The sequence below is a fragment of the Symsagittifera roscoffensis genome, chromosome 1 (genome assembly GCF_963678635.1).
Source record: "Symsagittifera roscoffensis chromosome 1, txSymRosc1.1, whole genome shotgun sequence".
Lineage (NCBI taxonomy): Eukaryota > Metazoa > Xenacoelomorpha > Acoela > Convolutidae > Symsagittifera > Symsagittifera roscoffensis.
Window position 1 is genome coordinate 79,257,902 of NC_087062.1, and position 15,786 is coordinate 79,273,687.

Below are 15,786 nucleotides of genomic sequence, written 5' to 3' on the forward strand. Positions count from 1 at the left end.
CAAGAATGGATGTTTTTAACGGCGATGGTGTTGGGTTCTGGAAAGAAGAAAGGACATTGTCAGCCCAACACACACTCCTAAACTCCGCTACTGATTACTAGCGATAGTGCTGGTAAAACCAATGACCTTAACAAAAGTCACCTGAACAAATCGTACCCTCATGTTTGAGCTACACCAGCATCAGAATTTCTCGCATAAAAGAAAAACGAACAAAAAGTTGCAGTTTTTACTTAGGTTTTATTTCAAAAACGTCTCCAAAAGTTTGCCCTAAAATCTGGCTCGGCCTATTTCAATGCCCAGCTTATAAACGAGGGCCAATAAGGATTTCGGGACAATGAGATCACATTTCAATACTCGAAAAACCGTTTTAAAGCTAAAAATCAGGCCTAATATCCCAAGGACAATGTGATGACAAAAACGGTTCACAATTGTAAGTTTGTTCACCATGCCAAAATTCATTGCATTATGACAAAGTTTTCGAATTAAAAGGTGGAGAAAAGTGGAAAAGAGACAGCTTTTATCAGCGCGTTTCAAACGAGGAAAAAATTTTTTATCCAAATGTTTTGTCGTCTAAATTTCTAGTCATCCTAATCACTTCTGTGGTCTTATTGACCAGTAGCATCACTAAGTTTTTTTTGCATTTTCGCGATACCTTGTAATTTTTTTCCGATCGGAAAAAGAAAAATTATTTTGTCAATTCTTAATTTATATCATGATATTGTCTAATAATTAAATATTAAATTTATAAATTGATCACATTAAATTCTCTTTGAAACAGAATCCACTCCGTAAGTTATTAATGTAACGTTTTTTGGTAACAATTCATACTCTGGAAATATTACACAGCAAGAGTGTAAAATAAAATGGTTGAAACTTTGGCTCATGGGCTGCAAAAATAGTTTCAGTTTCATCTTTGTAACTACACGCTCTCATAACAGAAGGTATTTTTACTGCACTATTTCTCAGAGTTATTAATTGATGGTGGTCCATTTACAAAATAAATTGCACATATACTTTTGAGTGTTGAGGGTATATAGGATGTAAATAAAACAAACAATTAACTGATGTCATTAAAACTTCTCAAAATTCCACCAATTGGGTTTTACCCAAAAAATTGACGCTCGGAGGGGGAATGGATAAATTTAAAGTTGACATTTAAATTTGGTAAAATTCGTTAGCACCTTGAGTTAAATGAACGTAAGTGATACAAAAACAAAATATCGAAAAATAAATATACATACGAAATATGTGACAGATTACAACATGAAAAGGGTAAATAGTAATCAGATAAAAATGGGCAAGTTCATTTTGCATGTGTTAATTAACATAATTAAGTCTGGAATGGTAAGTTCCTTTTTTTCAAAACCATCCACTGATTAGCAAATTTGATACTGCTGAATCGTTATTTCATTAGCTTATATGGTATCTACTACTGATAGCCGTTAAACGCAGCTAATAGCGCCTGCGAGTTGTCCGTCGTGAAAATATTGCCGTTTGAGGGGGTTCCTTGCAGACTTTGCTGGGCTAGCTGGTTAAACAAGATCCCATTTTGGTACATCTCAAAAATGTTTCCGGCACCCATGCCCGGCTGGAACCCTGCAACTGCGGCCGGGGGTGTGTGGGCCAGCTGTTTGCTGGAAGGAATCGCAATAGCCTGCGATGTCTGGGATGTCATGGCTAGCTGTTGGGGGTTCGCAGCTGTCATCATTGCAATCTCTGTCAGTTTCTGCTGATGATGTTGCTGCTGACTCATTCCGGCAGGTGTGATTGCACGTGTAGTGTCTGCGGGGTACAAAAAGTGGTTTTGGGGGATTGCAAGACCTGGACTCTGAAGTGCTTTTTTGCTCGGTGGGCTGCTTAAACAAGATAGGTTGCTTAGCGAGGGGGAGGGGGCCGCACCGGCATGGTTTCCAAGACTGGACAGTAGCATTGGGTAGTAATTTGGGTTCATGGTAGCGAGACCGAGAGGATTCAAAGCTGCGCCGAACTGTTGAAAGCTGTTCATAATTGCGTTCGGATAGCTCATTCCGGCAGCTGTCGGGTTATAGCTCATGAGACTCTGTTGCGTCCGAACAAAAAGGGGGAACGGGTCAATTAAACCCGAATTTGGGTTCGGCTTCTGGGCGGCCATTTGACTCATGACCTCTTTCGGCTGTGCCTTTTTCGCCTCACACATTTTACCCTTGATTTCGTGGTAGTGTTCTCGACACGCGTCATCCGCCGACTCTTCTTTCGTGAACTTGACGAATGCAAACCCACGGAGTCGCTGGGTGTTTTTGTCGTACATGAGCATAACTTCTTCTATTTCTCCGTATTGGCCGAAGTAAGCTCGGATGTCGTCTTCGTGTGTGTCCGGCGGCAGGCCTCCGAGAAACACTTTTTTTGTTTTGCTCACAACTTTGGACTGGTGTTTGGGCACTGCTCGTTTCGGGTCCACTTTCTTGCCGTCAATCAAATGGGGGTGATTTGAGTCCACCACGCGATCAACTGCGTCTGCGTCGGCAAACTTAATGAAACCGAAACCTCGTGATTTTTTACTAGTGGAGTCTTGCATAATGCAGCACTCGAGAACTTCGCCGAACTTGGAAAAATATTCCTTCATGCGTTCCTCAGTGGTGCTCCAACTGAGTCCGCCCACAAACATTTTTCCAGGGTCGTTGTTGTCGCCATCCAGGGCAGCGTTGCTAGAACCGATTGTCGCACTTTCTGCCCGCGAAACGAGTTGCATCATACTGTACTGAATAGACTGTCGATGTTCTGTCGTCGCAGTTGTTGTGATTCAAACTGACCGCTTCGATTTCACTGGTAAATACTGAGTAATATTTTGACTGTGTGATGCGCTTGTCAGGAAAACTTCTACCTAAATAGAGAAAATTGGGCTTGAAAAAGGAATAAAAGAAAGGAAATTTGAAGCACGGCTTTCTAATGAGGGATCTAACCTATACATAATTATACAAATGCGCCTAAAGCTGATAAGGCTATTTAGTGTCCTATGGAAAATGGGAAAATTTGAATGGGGGAGGGGGTGTGTAGCAATTTGGACGCATGTCAACTTAACTCACATCTTATCGCATTTAGCTGTAACTCAACAGGGGGTAGTGAAAGAAAGGCTCTACAATTAGATTGGGCAAATGTATAAAAGCGCTTCCGGGTGAATGTCAGGGCTAATTTGAACAGACAAGTCGAGAGTACTTTCCCCCTGTTCTTTCAATTTGGCTAATCAGCCACGAAATAAAGTTCCGGCTCTGTTCTGCCATTATTCCATATACCTTAAATTCCATTTACCCCAATTTTTGTACCCTAATGGAACGAAGGAAGGCATTAGTTCTCTGAAAACCAGCGTGGGGTTCCCAATTAGACACTATCTTTTAACACCGTTAGTTCTAAATAGAAGCGCTTTAATGTTACTAATGCTAAAAAATCAAGCTCACGAACGAAAAAAATAACGTTTTTTTAGTCTGTTCTTCTGAAATATTTCATGCGTTTTTTAGTTTCCATTTTCAAAATCACACTTTTTCAAAACAAGTCGATTTTTTTCGTTCCATAAAACTCCTAGTGGTATTTAAGGATAATCTGTTACAAAATTTGCTTAGAGTGGATGAAATTGAGTTCCATTTTATATTTATTCTTCATTTAACAGCTTGATATTTTGGGTCCCTATTCCAAACATATTAATCAATTCAAAATTCAAAAATCCAAGTGGAAATGTAATTTATATTCTGCAAGCTAACCATTTCACCTTCGAAAGAAAAAGTTACGAAAAATGGGAGTTCTTTTTTGAATTTGTTTTTGATTTTTTTGTTTGACGTCTGAATATTTTTTTTCGGAACAACCGGCTGCCCATAAAAAAATTTAAGGTAGCGGTATCAAAAAACATGAGCAAATCATTACCCAGAAAAATTTGAAGGGGCAATTTTAGAATTTGGAAAGCCTTTAAGAGCATTTTAATTAAGTTTTAAGGTAGTTTCGCTCTAAATCAAGTTAGGCCAATCTAAGTTAAGAAGCGGGATCGTTTCAAATACTTTTGACAATCATAATTGAAAAAGAAACCTCAAACTCTTTCTCTAAACACGCTATTGCACCCAAATTACACTTAGGCTCGTATTGTGTTAAAATGAAATTAACTGGGAATTGAACCATTCAATTTAGAAACTAATTTTCGCTAATTCAAACAAGTTGGCATCGGAAAAAATTTAAATATTCAATATTGACTGCTAAATATTACGATCTAAAAACTGAAATGGTCACGCATGTTATGTACAGTTAACAAATTACAGGCTAAAATTCGAAAACTAACCACGACATTTAAATTATCTAACTGTCTGTAATTTTGAATTAATCTAAAGGCAATTTTAGGACAATGTTAGCTCTAAAAAAATTATTGAGGTGGTAACTATCAGAGCAGATCACTTCATAGTAGGCGCCATTTTCGGATGGGGAGGGGGGTTCAAACAGTGCAATTTGATTGGCTAAGAGCTGGCCAATTCTGATTGGCAAAATACGGGTGATGCTATTGGGTAACATAATTGGCTATACATCTAAGCTGTTACACGACATTAGTCTAAGACCCAAACTTCAAATGATATTTAGTTGGAGTATAAGCAGCTACCATATCAGTGCTAATGGAACGACCCTCTAGAAATTTACCCGCCATTGCGAATATCCACAACTTAAAAGATTTTCGCTAGTTCGTTGGTCCAAGTATTTCTGCTGTTTCTTTCCTGTAAAACGTACAAGCAATAAACTATTACATCACTAGAAAATTTCAAATAATGAGCTAAAACGAAGGCTGTTTTGAGGTTTTTAGCGGCTACTTTGAGCTGATTAGGAGAGGGGGCGTTCACCGCCCAACCTTTTTTTCTTTTTTAACAACAAAGGCGGCAATGGGTGGAGAGTCTAAGAGGTATCTATCAAAGCCCTCAGATGTCACATATTCAAATAGTTTCTCGGCTAAGAAGTTTTGTCAGTTTCATTAAATTTCAGGATTAATCTTTATTCTATATTTTGAAAATAGTATTGTCGGCATTTTGAGCAGCTTAATCAACAAAAATTAAGAAATTTCCGCAGCGTTATTGAATATTTTAAAAAACAAAAATTCGGCTAATTTTGAAAGAAAACACCAATTTGAGGTCAATTTTATTCAGTCTTTCATTCTGCCAATCCTTGTTGCAAAGTTTTCCACAAAAACATAAATGAATAATTCATTCGAGATTTTCGTGCCATGCAAACAGTTCAAATGGCACCTGCAAGCCAAAAACAAACCAAATCCAAGCATTAGAATATATACGTTAGCCATAGCCGCTTGATTTTAATTACCATTTGAGCTAAGACCTGCCAAAAACAAGATTTGTTTTGCAGTGATGACCATTTTGCATTAATTCTTCATAAAAAAGCAACGCTCGACAACGCACACCATAAGCTTTTTTCTTTGAAACCAAGAGAAACATCATAGTTGATTCTGTTAAACTTGAACATTTTTAATCGACTCTAAATTGATAGACGAAAACTGCAAAATGGTCAAAGACGAAAAAATTGAAGAACTGATGGCGGAAGTTGAGGAGCAAGTAGAAGACCTCAAGAGTTCTTCGGGAGGACTCGCGTTCGAGTTGGTTCTTGAGGCTCCCAAGACAGTGGAACCACCCGAAGTTTTGACGAACCGAAGTGAGAGCACCAGTCCGAGAGACAAAACCGATATCGAAATGAAAATCGCTCGAGCCGAAGAGCGACGAAAGGAATTCCTGGACTCGAAATTGGAGTCGGTTCGCGTGAGCGAAGGGCGCCGATCTGAGGTGTTGACGAAACAAAAAGAGGAAGAAGAAAAATTTATTGAACAGACTAAGAAAAAGATCGAAAGCGACTTCGAGGTGGTTGAGGCGAACAAGGAAGCCCAGAGAAAACTATTCGAGGAAACTTGCCAACAACGAGAGGCTAGAATTGAACAAGCCTTAAAGCGAGCTGCCAATAACCCTGTGGTGCAACCATAGAACCACGAATCGACACCAAGACGGGGTTTTCTTAAACTGAGTTGTTTCTCATGGTGTATATCATTTTCTAATATACATTTATAAGTTGTGCATAATAGAATATATTTACTACTTACCGAATTGAATCTTCTGGCTTTGACAAGTTTGACCTTTTGTAATGTGAAAGCACTTCCGCGCTGATAGAATTGGTAGATTTTTGGGTACGAAGAAAAGAAAAATGGGCTTTTAAAATTTGAAATTATGGTCGTCGTCTTGTCTTGAGAGTGACGTCGATAGCTTTAAAAGGGGAGCTGCGAGTAGATAAATGAGCTTTTAGTGAAATCAGCAATAGAGCTAATGGCAGGGAAAAGAGGTAGAGCGATATGGCTTTTAGTGAAAAAATAATGGAGCGCTTAATCTTTTGTAAATTCCTATTGATTACTGCAGAACTGGCGGCAACAATGTACAGATTACGCTTTTTCAGACCCGGCAAATCGGCTTCACCTGTTGGAGCGAAATGCGCACATTTAAATTCGATTGTAACAAAAGTCTTGAAGTTATATTGATTTTATATTAATCCGCGCCGGTCGTAAAGCGCATTTTGGCTTTATGTTCGGATTTGCTGCGTGACAGCCGCAGGTGGTAGCAGAGGTTAAACCTATCAGAAATATTGTTTTTTTTCTAAATTAACTAATTTTGAGAGCAGGACCGTTGAAAAGAGCAGTTGATAACCATGCTTTTATGGAAAATTGTCATGTTAAATCTGACGCCAGATATGTCAATAGTAGACATATTTTATAGGCTTAGTCTATCTAAAATCATGACATTTGTGATGCATCAAAACAGATTAAAATTAAACCTAAGCATCGTCAAGTGAGGACCTAAGATCTTTGCTACGGTTGAAGTCGCACATTGTTCCAACCACTTCAAGAACTAGAAGGAACACGAACAATTTATTCGCTAAACATAGCTTTTTCTCACTTTTACTGCCAACAAAGCAGTACTGAGCGTGATTCAGATTCCAACACTTAAATTTGGAAGTATCGAGAAAAACCTGTCAGCGTTTTTTTCAATCTCATTTAAACACTTTATCAGAGGCTCACCAACATATATGCACTTCTATTTAAACTATTTTAATCACAATCATAAATCATTCTTGGATTTCTATTCTAGTATCTTTCGGAACGTCTCTGCTTAAATCAGTGAACTTGAAACACTATAATCTATGTGCAGTAACCGTCCATGGTTGATGAACTTGGTAACTATTGTTGAAAAACTTGTATTGTGGATTATCAAACACTAGACTTCTCAAGTAATCAACACGAGCAAAACCAGCAAATTACGGCTGCCAGTTGTCTAAAATGATTGGATAGCCGAAAATTTCGAGGAAAGTCAATTAAATACAAGGCCAAACTGTTTTTTTTTGTGCGCTGTAAGGGGATCTCGCAACCAGCCGAAAACAGATTTGTCGCAGAACCTTCATCATAGCTTAATCTTTTTTTGCTTCTTAGCGCTTCTGAATTTTACTGTTTTGAATTCGAATAGCTAAAACTCTGTACCGCTCGAAGTCGCTTAGTGAACAGGCAACAAAGTTTGGGGATGCCGCAAAAAAATTGCGGAAACTCGAACAGTTTAGAGTTTAGGTTGCCTACCGAAAAATAATAATATATGGGTATAGAAAAAATAAGTTGTCGCAGAAACCACAGCTGTAAGCGGAACTGCAAAAAGTAAGCAAAATCCGCAAAACGTAAATAGATTCCGCAAACTGTAGATGAATTTTGCAAAGTAAAAACAGAAACAGCAAATGTTAAAGAACCTGCTTAAATGTGCGAAATTTGCATGCAATTTGCTGAATCTGCTTGCATTGTCGGAATCCGGAAGAAAATTTTTGTCTCGACAATGTTTACACGTATTTGAGAGCGGAATCTACTCTTAGCTATTATTTGAATTTGCGCAAAATAAATATTGGGTCAATTAAATGAACAATGCAAGGATCATAATAAAATGCATAACTCTTTTTTACTTTTGAGGCGTCAAAGTCATGTAGATGTTTGGAAAATTCTTCGTGAAACATAACTGCTTGCAAAAACTAAACACTTCCTAGTTCGAGGTATTCCGTCATTGTCTTCAATTTTTGACGCGCAATTAGAAAGTAAAGTTTTTGCTTAAAGTTTTTATTTTAGGGTGAATATAAGAATATTCCGACGGTCTTCTGAGGTCTGATAACAGTTATTGCCAAACATGTTGTAGGCGCAAAAGGAAAACACATTTTTTCATTTAAGCGAAATCCGCCTCACGCATTTTTAGATACAATGTGATGTTTTATTTTGAGCGGGTTATTGTTAAACTGACGCAAGTAGCATGCCTCATTGCATTTTGGATTAAGTTCTATTCTTAATTAACTTGCTACTTGTGCTACCATTTGAAAAACTGCACTTATGAACTATCACAAACTGGCCAAATTGGCATTTTTCAAGTCTCGATAACTCATCAAAAATGCTCGCAGGTACAAAAATGATTTCCATTTAGGGCTCAAGGCATCAATAGTTTTCAGATTATGAATAAAGTTTCTGTAAAAAATGGCTTGTTGGAAAAAAGTAGAAAAGTCTTTGAAAAAAAATCCACACTCATGACAATTATTCATAAAATTTTCCAAAATCACCAAAACTTTTTATTTATATCACTGTAAGCGATGAATACTCGTATGTTTAAGTTCCACTTTCTATAATAAGATATAAAAGTAAGGCTGTAAAAACCAGCGGGGAGGGGCTAGGATTTTTTCCAGAAGGAGAGTGAATTCTTAAAAAGGTTCAAAAATGTGTCGTGTCCTTTGGTTTGATCAAATCAATAAATTGATTCTCATAAAGCACTAATTATACCGCATGTCACGGAACTCGATATATTTAGCGCTCTAAACGCGTAAGCGGAGATTTAGTTCGTCTTAAAAATTGTTCCATGGGAGCGAAATTTATCACTTTGTACTTTATATGGCGTGTGGGGGGGGGGGGGGGGGGGAATCTCAAATTTAATTCTTTTTTTTTCATCATTTTTATTTACTACATTTAATTTTTTTCATGTTATTACTGCGCCAAAGACATTAAGCAGCAGTCGGAACATTCAGGGTTTCGCCCTGATACGAGCAGTCTTGTTTTTTTAATGGCTTGCCGTTGCAGACCGTCATCATAACTGTAAAAGACAAGAATTTGAGAAAATTAAGAATATAAACTTATAATTCTTGGATTTCTTGTTATCCTGGTACTTCTAACAAATTTTCATTTACTAAATTTCATAAGACGCAACGAATTGATTGATCAGATTTAGATTTGCTATACGAGCATGCAAACAAACATTTGCTGATACTTCTAAAACGTTTTAGTGATTGTTCTTTTTATTTGGAATTCACCCCACCCTCAAACTTTTCATCTTCATGCGTTGATAACTGGTTGAATTTAAAAAAAAACATTTGCATTTCTCTAACAGGTCAGAAATTTTTTATTCCCGAATGTAAAAACGGAGTACTTTAGCTCGGTAGTTTCTTGACATTTTGTTGCACGAGACAGCCTTTAAGATTGAACCAAAATTTTTGACGTATTCCTTGTGTGCCGTGTTATTGTTCCGACTTTCGATACGAAAGTAACGGATTATTTGTGCTCGGGGTGGGTTTTTTTTTCTTCAGACAAATTTTGACTTTTTAACTAGCAATTTTTGACGGAATTTTTTTTATCATTCAAAAGGTATTGTTGTCCTGAGCTTAAATTTGAAAAGATATTTCACCTGTGATCATTTTTCGTAAAGTTATGAGGATATAAAGATTGCCATTTTGGCCATTTTGACCAATTTGGGACAATTAACGCGCGATATAATTCGCGCTATTAACGCGTAAGCGGAGATTTAATCCGTCTTATAAATCGTTCCAAATTGGTTCAACGAAGCTTATTTGCCATAATTGATGTGTTACAAGGAACGAAAACTATCTTTTTGTACTTTATATGGCGTGTGGGGGATGATTTTCATAAAAAATTTCAAATTTTAGAAAAATTTTTTTTCATTTTATTTTATTTCATATAATGTTTTTATGTTATTACTGCTGCTCCATAAACCTTCAAAAGCAGTCGGAACATTCAGGGCTTCGCCCTGATACGAGCAGTCTTGTTTGACTATTAATACACTTCTTGTGCCTAAAACTAAACAAGACTGCTCGTAACAGGGCGAAGCCCTGAATGTTCCGACTGCCTTTTAAGGTTTATGGAGCAGTAATAACAAAAAAATTCATCGAAATAAAAAAAATGAAAAGTTTTTTTTTCTGAAATTTGAAATTTTTTATGAAAATCATCCCCCCACACGCCATTTTAAGTATTAAAAGATAGATTCCGCTCCTTGTAAAAAACCAATTATGGCAAATAAGCTTCTTTTAGCCAATTTGGAACGATTTTTAAGACGGATTAACTCTCCGCTTACGCGTTAATAGCGCGAAATATATCGCGCGTTAATTGTCCCAAATTGGCCGAAATTGCAATCTTTAAACCCATGTAACTTTACGAAAAATGATCACAGGTGAAATATCTTTTCAAATTTGAGCTCAGGACATCAAAACCTTTCGAAGGATATAAAAAAATTCCGTCAAAAATGGCTAGTTAAAAAGTCGAAATTTGTCTGAAGAGAAAAAAACTCACCCCGAGCACAAATATTCCGTTACTTTTGTATCGAAAGTCGGAACAAAAACCAATATTCCATCTGCAATATGATTTTTTAAAGAATTTGCGTAAAATAATTTTAACTAAATACAATTAACCCTTTTCTTCTACGCGGCGAAGTGACCTGGCTCAAAAATCTTTTTGTAATTTTGTATATGAGATTGCGCGAATGAGAGGAGTAGAAGGAACAAAAACGTTGTCATTTTGAGATAGCGTGAGGGAGCAGAATTAGCAAAAAAAAACATCCTTTGTACAAAAAAAAAACTTTAAACGCCGATGCAGCGACTTCTTGTATTCAACTGAGGAAAATAACGTTTTATTTTCAGTTTCTGTCGTTTTTTCTGCAATTAATAAAAATGAAGAGCTCAAGTTTGAAAAAAAAATTGTGAAATCTTTTTTAAAAATCCAACCGACTGTTTACTCGAAAGCCTTAAATGCCTACTCATCAAAAATTCATCAGATGATTTTTGGTAAAGCAAATTAGTTTTTTTTTCAATGACTGTAGGTTGAACATTGCAGTTAGGGAATCTTGCGTGAGTGGGCAATCTCACACGCTAATCTTGCGTCTGAAGCAAGAGTAGCAAAAAAAATCAATTTTTTGTTTGGAAGTTTTATTGTATTTTTTTTAAATCACAAACTGTTTTACACAACGATGCAGCAACATCTTGTTTTTAACCGTGGAAAGAAACGTTTTTTCTTTCAGTTTACGTCATTTTTCTGCAACCAACTAGGATGAAGAACTCAAGTTTGAAAGAAGGTTTATGAAATATTTTTAAAAATCCAACGGTTTATTTTAAGGCCTTAAGTGTCTACTCATCAAAATTTCATTAGATGACTTTGTTGAAGCATATTTTTTCAATGACCATAAGTCTAGTGTTGTATAGTTGATTTTACTGTTGTCGGTGTAATTTTTTTCAAGTAATTGTGTGTTTTACTTCATTTTGATGATTTAGTGGTTAAAATTTTTTTGAAATCCTACGATTGTATTATATTTGTGTATATATACTATTTCATAAATTATTTTATATAAGTATAAATATCGTAAGGGAGAAGATTTGACTTACTATTTTAACTTGTTCCCAGATTGAGTAATCAGTATGCAGCTCTTTTTTAGCTGGGGTTATATAATGTGGTCTCTAATTTAAGAAATGAATTTAAATTCAGATTCAAAATTGGAGGAGCGAAAGAAGGCGCATGGAATTAACTGGGAATCGAATGACGGAAGAAGAGTAGGTATGTTCTACCTAGGATGCCCACATAAAACCCACCACTAAGTGTGAGACAGTGGAGAATACGCAGTAAAGCATGGCTTACTAGAGGAAGGAAGAGAGTTGAAGACGAGAGGTGAGGGGATAGGAAAGCAGAAGAGTTGGGGAGGAGGGGAGGGGGGAATGGAGGTCCTGTGGGAAAAGTGTTCAATAAACGAAATTAGAGGCCGCTTAGCTTAATTCCGAATTGGAAATTCAATTTGGAGCCCTACTAATGTAACTACATATGCATAAAAATTCATCCTTCCTCCGCGTTTCGCCATTTGGACCAACAAACGAGACATGCATAATGGTTATCATCAGGGGCGGATTTAAGGGGAGCCAATATATACTAATTTTGAGGAAGGCGCGTGCGCCAAAAAAGAAAGCGACCTTTTGGCGAAAGCTTTCCAAAAACTGCTCGAAAAGGGCATTTTTAGCAATTTCTCAAAGATTTTGCCTACGGCGCAGATTAGTTTTTGCGCAAAATAGGGTCTTTGTAGAGCTTTGGGAGAGGTCGGAAATTCAATTTGGTCGACTTATAAAAAACTCGATAAAAAATTTAGAAAATCTTAGATTCGCCCCTGGTTGTCATGACAAATTTACCGGAGTTCCGTTTGCTTCTGTTTTGGGCGGCAAGAAGGGTAAAAATTTTGCTAAATAATGCTTCACTAACTTTTTCTTGACTAACCTTAAACCTAAAAATGGAGCATGTCAGTAAAAAACATTCTAATTGAAATCGGGGAAAACGCAGGAAAATTAAATCTGTTAAAAAGTTTGTTTCATGCTTTCGAGTGAGCTACGAAAATCAAAACGACTTGAATTGTAAAATGTTTCTCATTCTTTTTCTCGTCATGTCGTTATTTCCATTAAAATATGTTAAAAATTGAAAAAATGGAGTAGTATAAAAAGTCAGGTCGAGGTCTTCGACTTGTCTTTTGATTAAAATCTTTCGACTTTCTCGATCAAAGGAAAATGTTGCTCGATTTTGCTCGGCCCAACTCAGATTTGTTTCGACCGGCTCGACCAAAATCCAGTAAGTGCTCGTCTTATGTTTCGACTGTGATCGACTTTTCTCCATTTTCCCGACTAGAAACGAGTTTCAATTTTGTTTCGACTTTGTTCTCGACTAAAAATAACTTCACGACCGCAAATTTTCAGTCGCAAAATTGAAAATCTAAGTATACCTCAAGGGTCTAGCTGTTTAAGATATATAGGACTCGCCTCCTTCTTGTTCTTTTTCGCACAATGAAAATTTAAATCGAATATAATTTGCTTAAATATTTTTTCAAAATCTTATTAATTTTACTCACGATTGTTCAGCAGCTGCTTAGATTGAGTGAAATGGATGGGCCAATTGCAAGTAAAAAATATAATTTTGATTACAATCTGCGTATTATTATTCTGATGGAGAAATAATTCCTATTAAAAATGATCAAAGAAAGGTCATCGCCTAGCAGGGCTGTGATCAGAAAATTAGAAATGAGAAATCTCTAATCAAATTTCACAAGCTTATTGAGATAAGAAACAATAAGACGGTGATCAATGTAATTTTTGAAGTTATTTTTACACAATGACCCCCCTAAAGGCTGCCTTGGAAAAAGATAAAAAGAAAGGGAAAATTGGGAAAAGGTATGAAGGGTGATTGGATTACAATTGTAAGCTGGGATTGGACAGCATTGAATCTTCTGCGGCCTAATGCAGGGGAGGACGACGGGGAAAAGGATTATTCATTAGCACAGCTCAGTTGACCGACTTTAAATTCAGCAGAAAAGGGTAGATTTTTCAACAAACCAATTTTTGAGCCCTTTTTAGTCCGTTCTGACCCGCAATCCAATTTTTTGGAGCTCGTAGCGTTACTTACAAAACTAAAAGTTTTATGAAGACCAGTGAAGCAAAACTTGCTCTATGAAAAAAGAGCTCAGTAAAATTGTAGTAATTGCATTCGCCAGAAAAAATACATAAAATTAACTTATAAGTGGCACAAAGTTTTATATCATTGAGCAATGACCTAAAAAGTTTTCATTCACCAAAGCATTTTTAATTTCGCCAAATTGAACAGTTAAATCAGGGGAACTAGAATTAAGGGGTATGGGAGACAGGAAAGAATAAGGAAATGGGGGGGGTGTTAATTCGCACAAGAATAGGAAGCCAAATTAAAGCAGCCAGTGACACTCCTCGACTAGAAATTGTTAGGGTGGAAGACAGCTCGCGGATATTTCGGCCGGTCTCATTAAGCCAACATGAAAAGGAAATGACGCTCTCAATTATGACTAGGATGACATTTTTCCACCAAATTTTTTTGAGCAAATTTGCAAGTCGAAATCTAATTATTTTGGGTTTTACAGTTTTCTTTAATAACTATCTAATAAAAAAAATTTGAAGACCAGTGGAGCAAAAAAAAAGTATTGAAAGCTTACCATAAGTCAGTGAAACCCCTTTTGACCATTAAGAAAAAACGTGCTACAAAATAAGATGAAATTTTTTGACTCTACCGATAGAGCAATCAAAAGTTTTTGACGACGGTGACGGGAGTCTTAAGACAATTTTGGGGGAAGTGCATGGTCACAAAGTTATACGAAAACCTTTAAAACCGCCAATGCCAAAACCGAAAGTTTATTAATCTATCCACCTACATATCCCCACCAGTAACACACACACACCCCCCCCCCCCCACCCCACCACCACCCCATCCCCCTACTCGCGAAAGTCTTAGATACGTACTATCTACAGTAGTTTCTTGATTGTGAACCAATTAATTTAGAAAAAAAATCATAAGAGGAAAATGATTGCAACTTTTATTGATTTTATGGACCAATTAGTACATCCGTTAAGATTTTCCCTATTTTTGATCACACTTCGTCACGGAGTACAGTGAGCGTCAATGATTAAAAGCTGGAGGCTCTTTTGACCAATTGCAAAAAGAATACGAACGCCTTGGGCCATTATGGGGAACAACTAACTACTTCTAGGATAATGGGGACCCAAATAGGGGATAACTATGATACCTCGCAAAGTGAAATCTTACAAAAATTCAATTCTGATCAGTCGCAGCTCAGTCTCATTCAGAGTTTAATCACACGTTGAGGGAAGGACCAACTCCCCCTCTCGCAACGTGGTGTAACTTCAATTAGATTGCCCGAAGAAAAACCCGGGGCGATTTAACAGAACAGATTTGAACTTTCAATTCGATTCCCCCGAAAATAACCTCAATTAGGACCGAATCTTATTGGTGGAAGCTTTTTCTTATCACTGTCGCAAATTGATTAAAAGCTCTTGGGGATTTCCTCATCAATTATAATGGAGGGGATACGAAATGAGGGCAAAATTGGGAACAGGAAAAAGTAAGAGAGGCAGAAGAAAAGGCCGAAGTAATGAAGTGAAATGAGTCTTTATCGAGCATCCCCTAAATGGCGATTTAAGACCCAAAATTGACGTTTAAAAGCCTTTTAACTCTACTAATGATGTAAGATTCGGTCAAACGCGCTCAGCAGCATTTTTAAAAGAATAACAAAAATCAGGCTCTGATCATGCGATGTCATTATAATTGAATTGTCTTTACACCAATACCGCCCTTTAATGAAGTTAGCCTTATCAACCACAAGAATTTGCGATTCAAAACAAAAAAAAATCATTTTTATTGCGATAATGATCATGTATTAGAAAGATAAAAGGCCGAACTGCAAAATTATAAATTCTGAACTGAGTTTTTTGATGATATTTTCATTTCCATTATTGAACTTATAAGCTTTAATGGTCTTAATGGTTTTTGTCATCAAAACAAACTGAAAAAACTTGATAAGAAACTACGAGATGACTTCTCATCAGCAACGCTTTTTGATTTTTTTTGCAAAACACATAAGGCAGGAAAAGCACTTGAAC

General features: G+C 36.7%; 2 protein-coding genes across 17 annotated transcripts in view; one reads left to right on the top strand and one right to left on the bottom strand.

Moving 5' to 3' along the window:
- Window positions 1-685: 685 nt before the first annotated feature.
- Window positions 686-15,786, bottom strand: part of LOC134850191 (RNA-binding protein Musashi homolog 1-like) — a 30,060-nt gene continuing 14,959 nt past the window's right edge. For 4 of the 14 annotated variants that reach the window (XM_063866580.1, XM_063866585.1, XM_063866584.1 and 1 more), the window contains exon 2: window positions 686-2,860. In XM_063866580.1, the coding sequence (XP_063722650.1) occupies window positions 1,430-2,731 (1,302 nt within the window). In that variant the 5' untranslated portion in view covers window positions 2,732-2,860 and the 3' untranslated portion in view covers window positions 686-1,429. Of the gene's footprint in view, window positions 2,861-4,647; window positions 4,722-6,100; window positions 6,716-11,721; window positions 13,159-13,217; window positions 13,840-13,981; window positions 14,137-15,786 lie in introns of those variants that run through there. The other 10 variants (XM_063866575.1, XM_063866576.1, XM_063866577.1 and 7 more) reach the window with 8 other exon arrangements.
- Window positions 4,763-6,126, top strand: LOC134850338 (uncharacterized). Of its 3 annotated transcripts, none has more exons than XM_063866588.1 (2): window positions 4,763-5,357; window positions 5,539-6,126. In XM_063866588.1, exon 2 carries the CDS (start codon window positions 5,544-5,546, stop codon window positions 5,982-5,984), a length of 441 nt encoding a protein of 146 aa, XP_063722658.1. In that variant the 5' UTR covers window positions 4,763-5,357; window positions 5,539-5,543; the 3' UTR covers window positions 5,985-6,126. The 3 variants fall into 3 exon arrangements, with proteins under 3 accessions (XP_063722658.1, XP_063722657.1, XP_063722656.1); XM_063866587.1 differs by having other exon boundaries at window positions 4,764-5,357; window positions 5,524-6,126; XM_063866586.1 differs by lacking the exon at window positions 4,763-5,357 and having other exon boundaries at window positions 5,364-6,126.

What these genes read in the sequence shown, in the direction of transcription:
- LOC134850338 (XM_063866586.1), top strand. Translation starts at nt 5,514, where the DNA reads ATGGTCAAAGACGAAAAAATTGAAGAACTGATGGCGGAAGTTGAGGAG.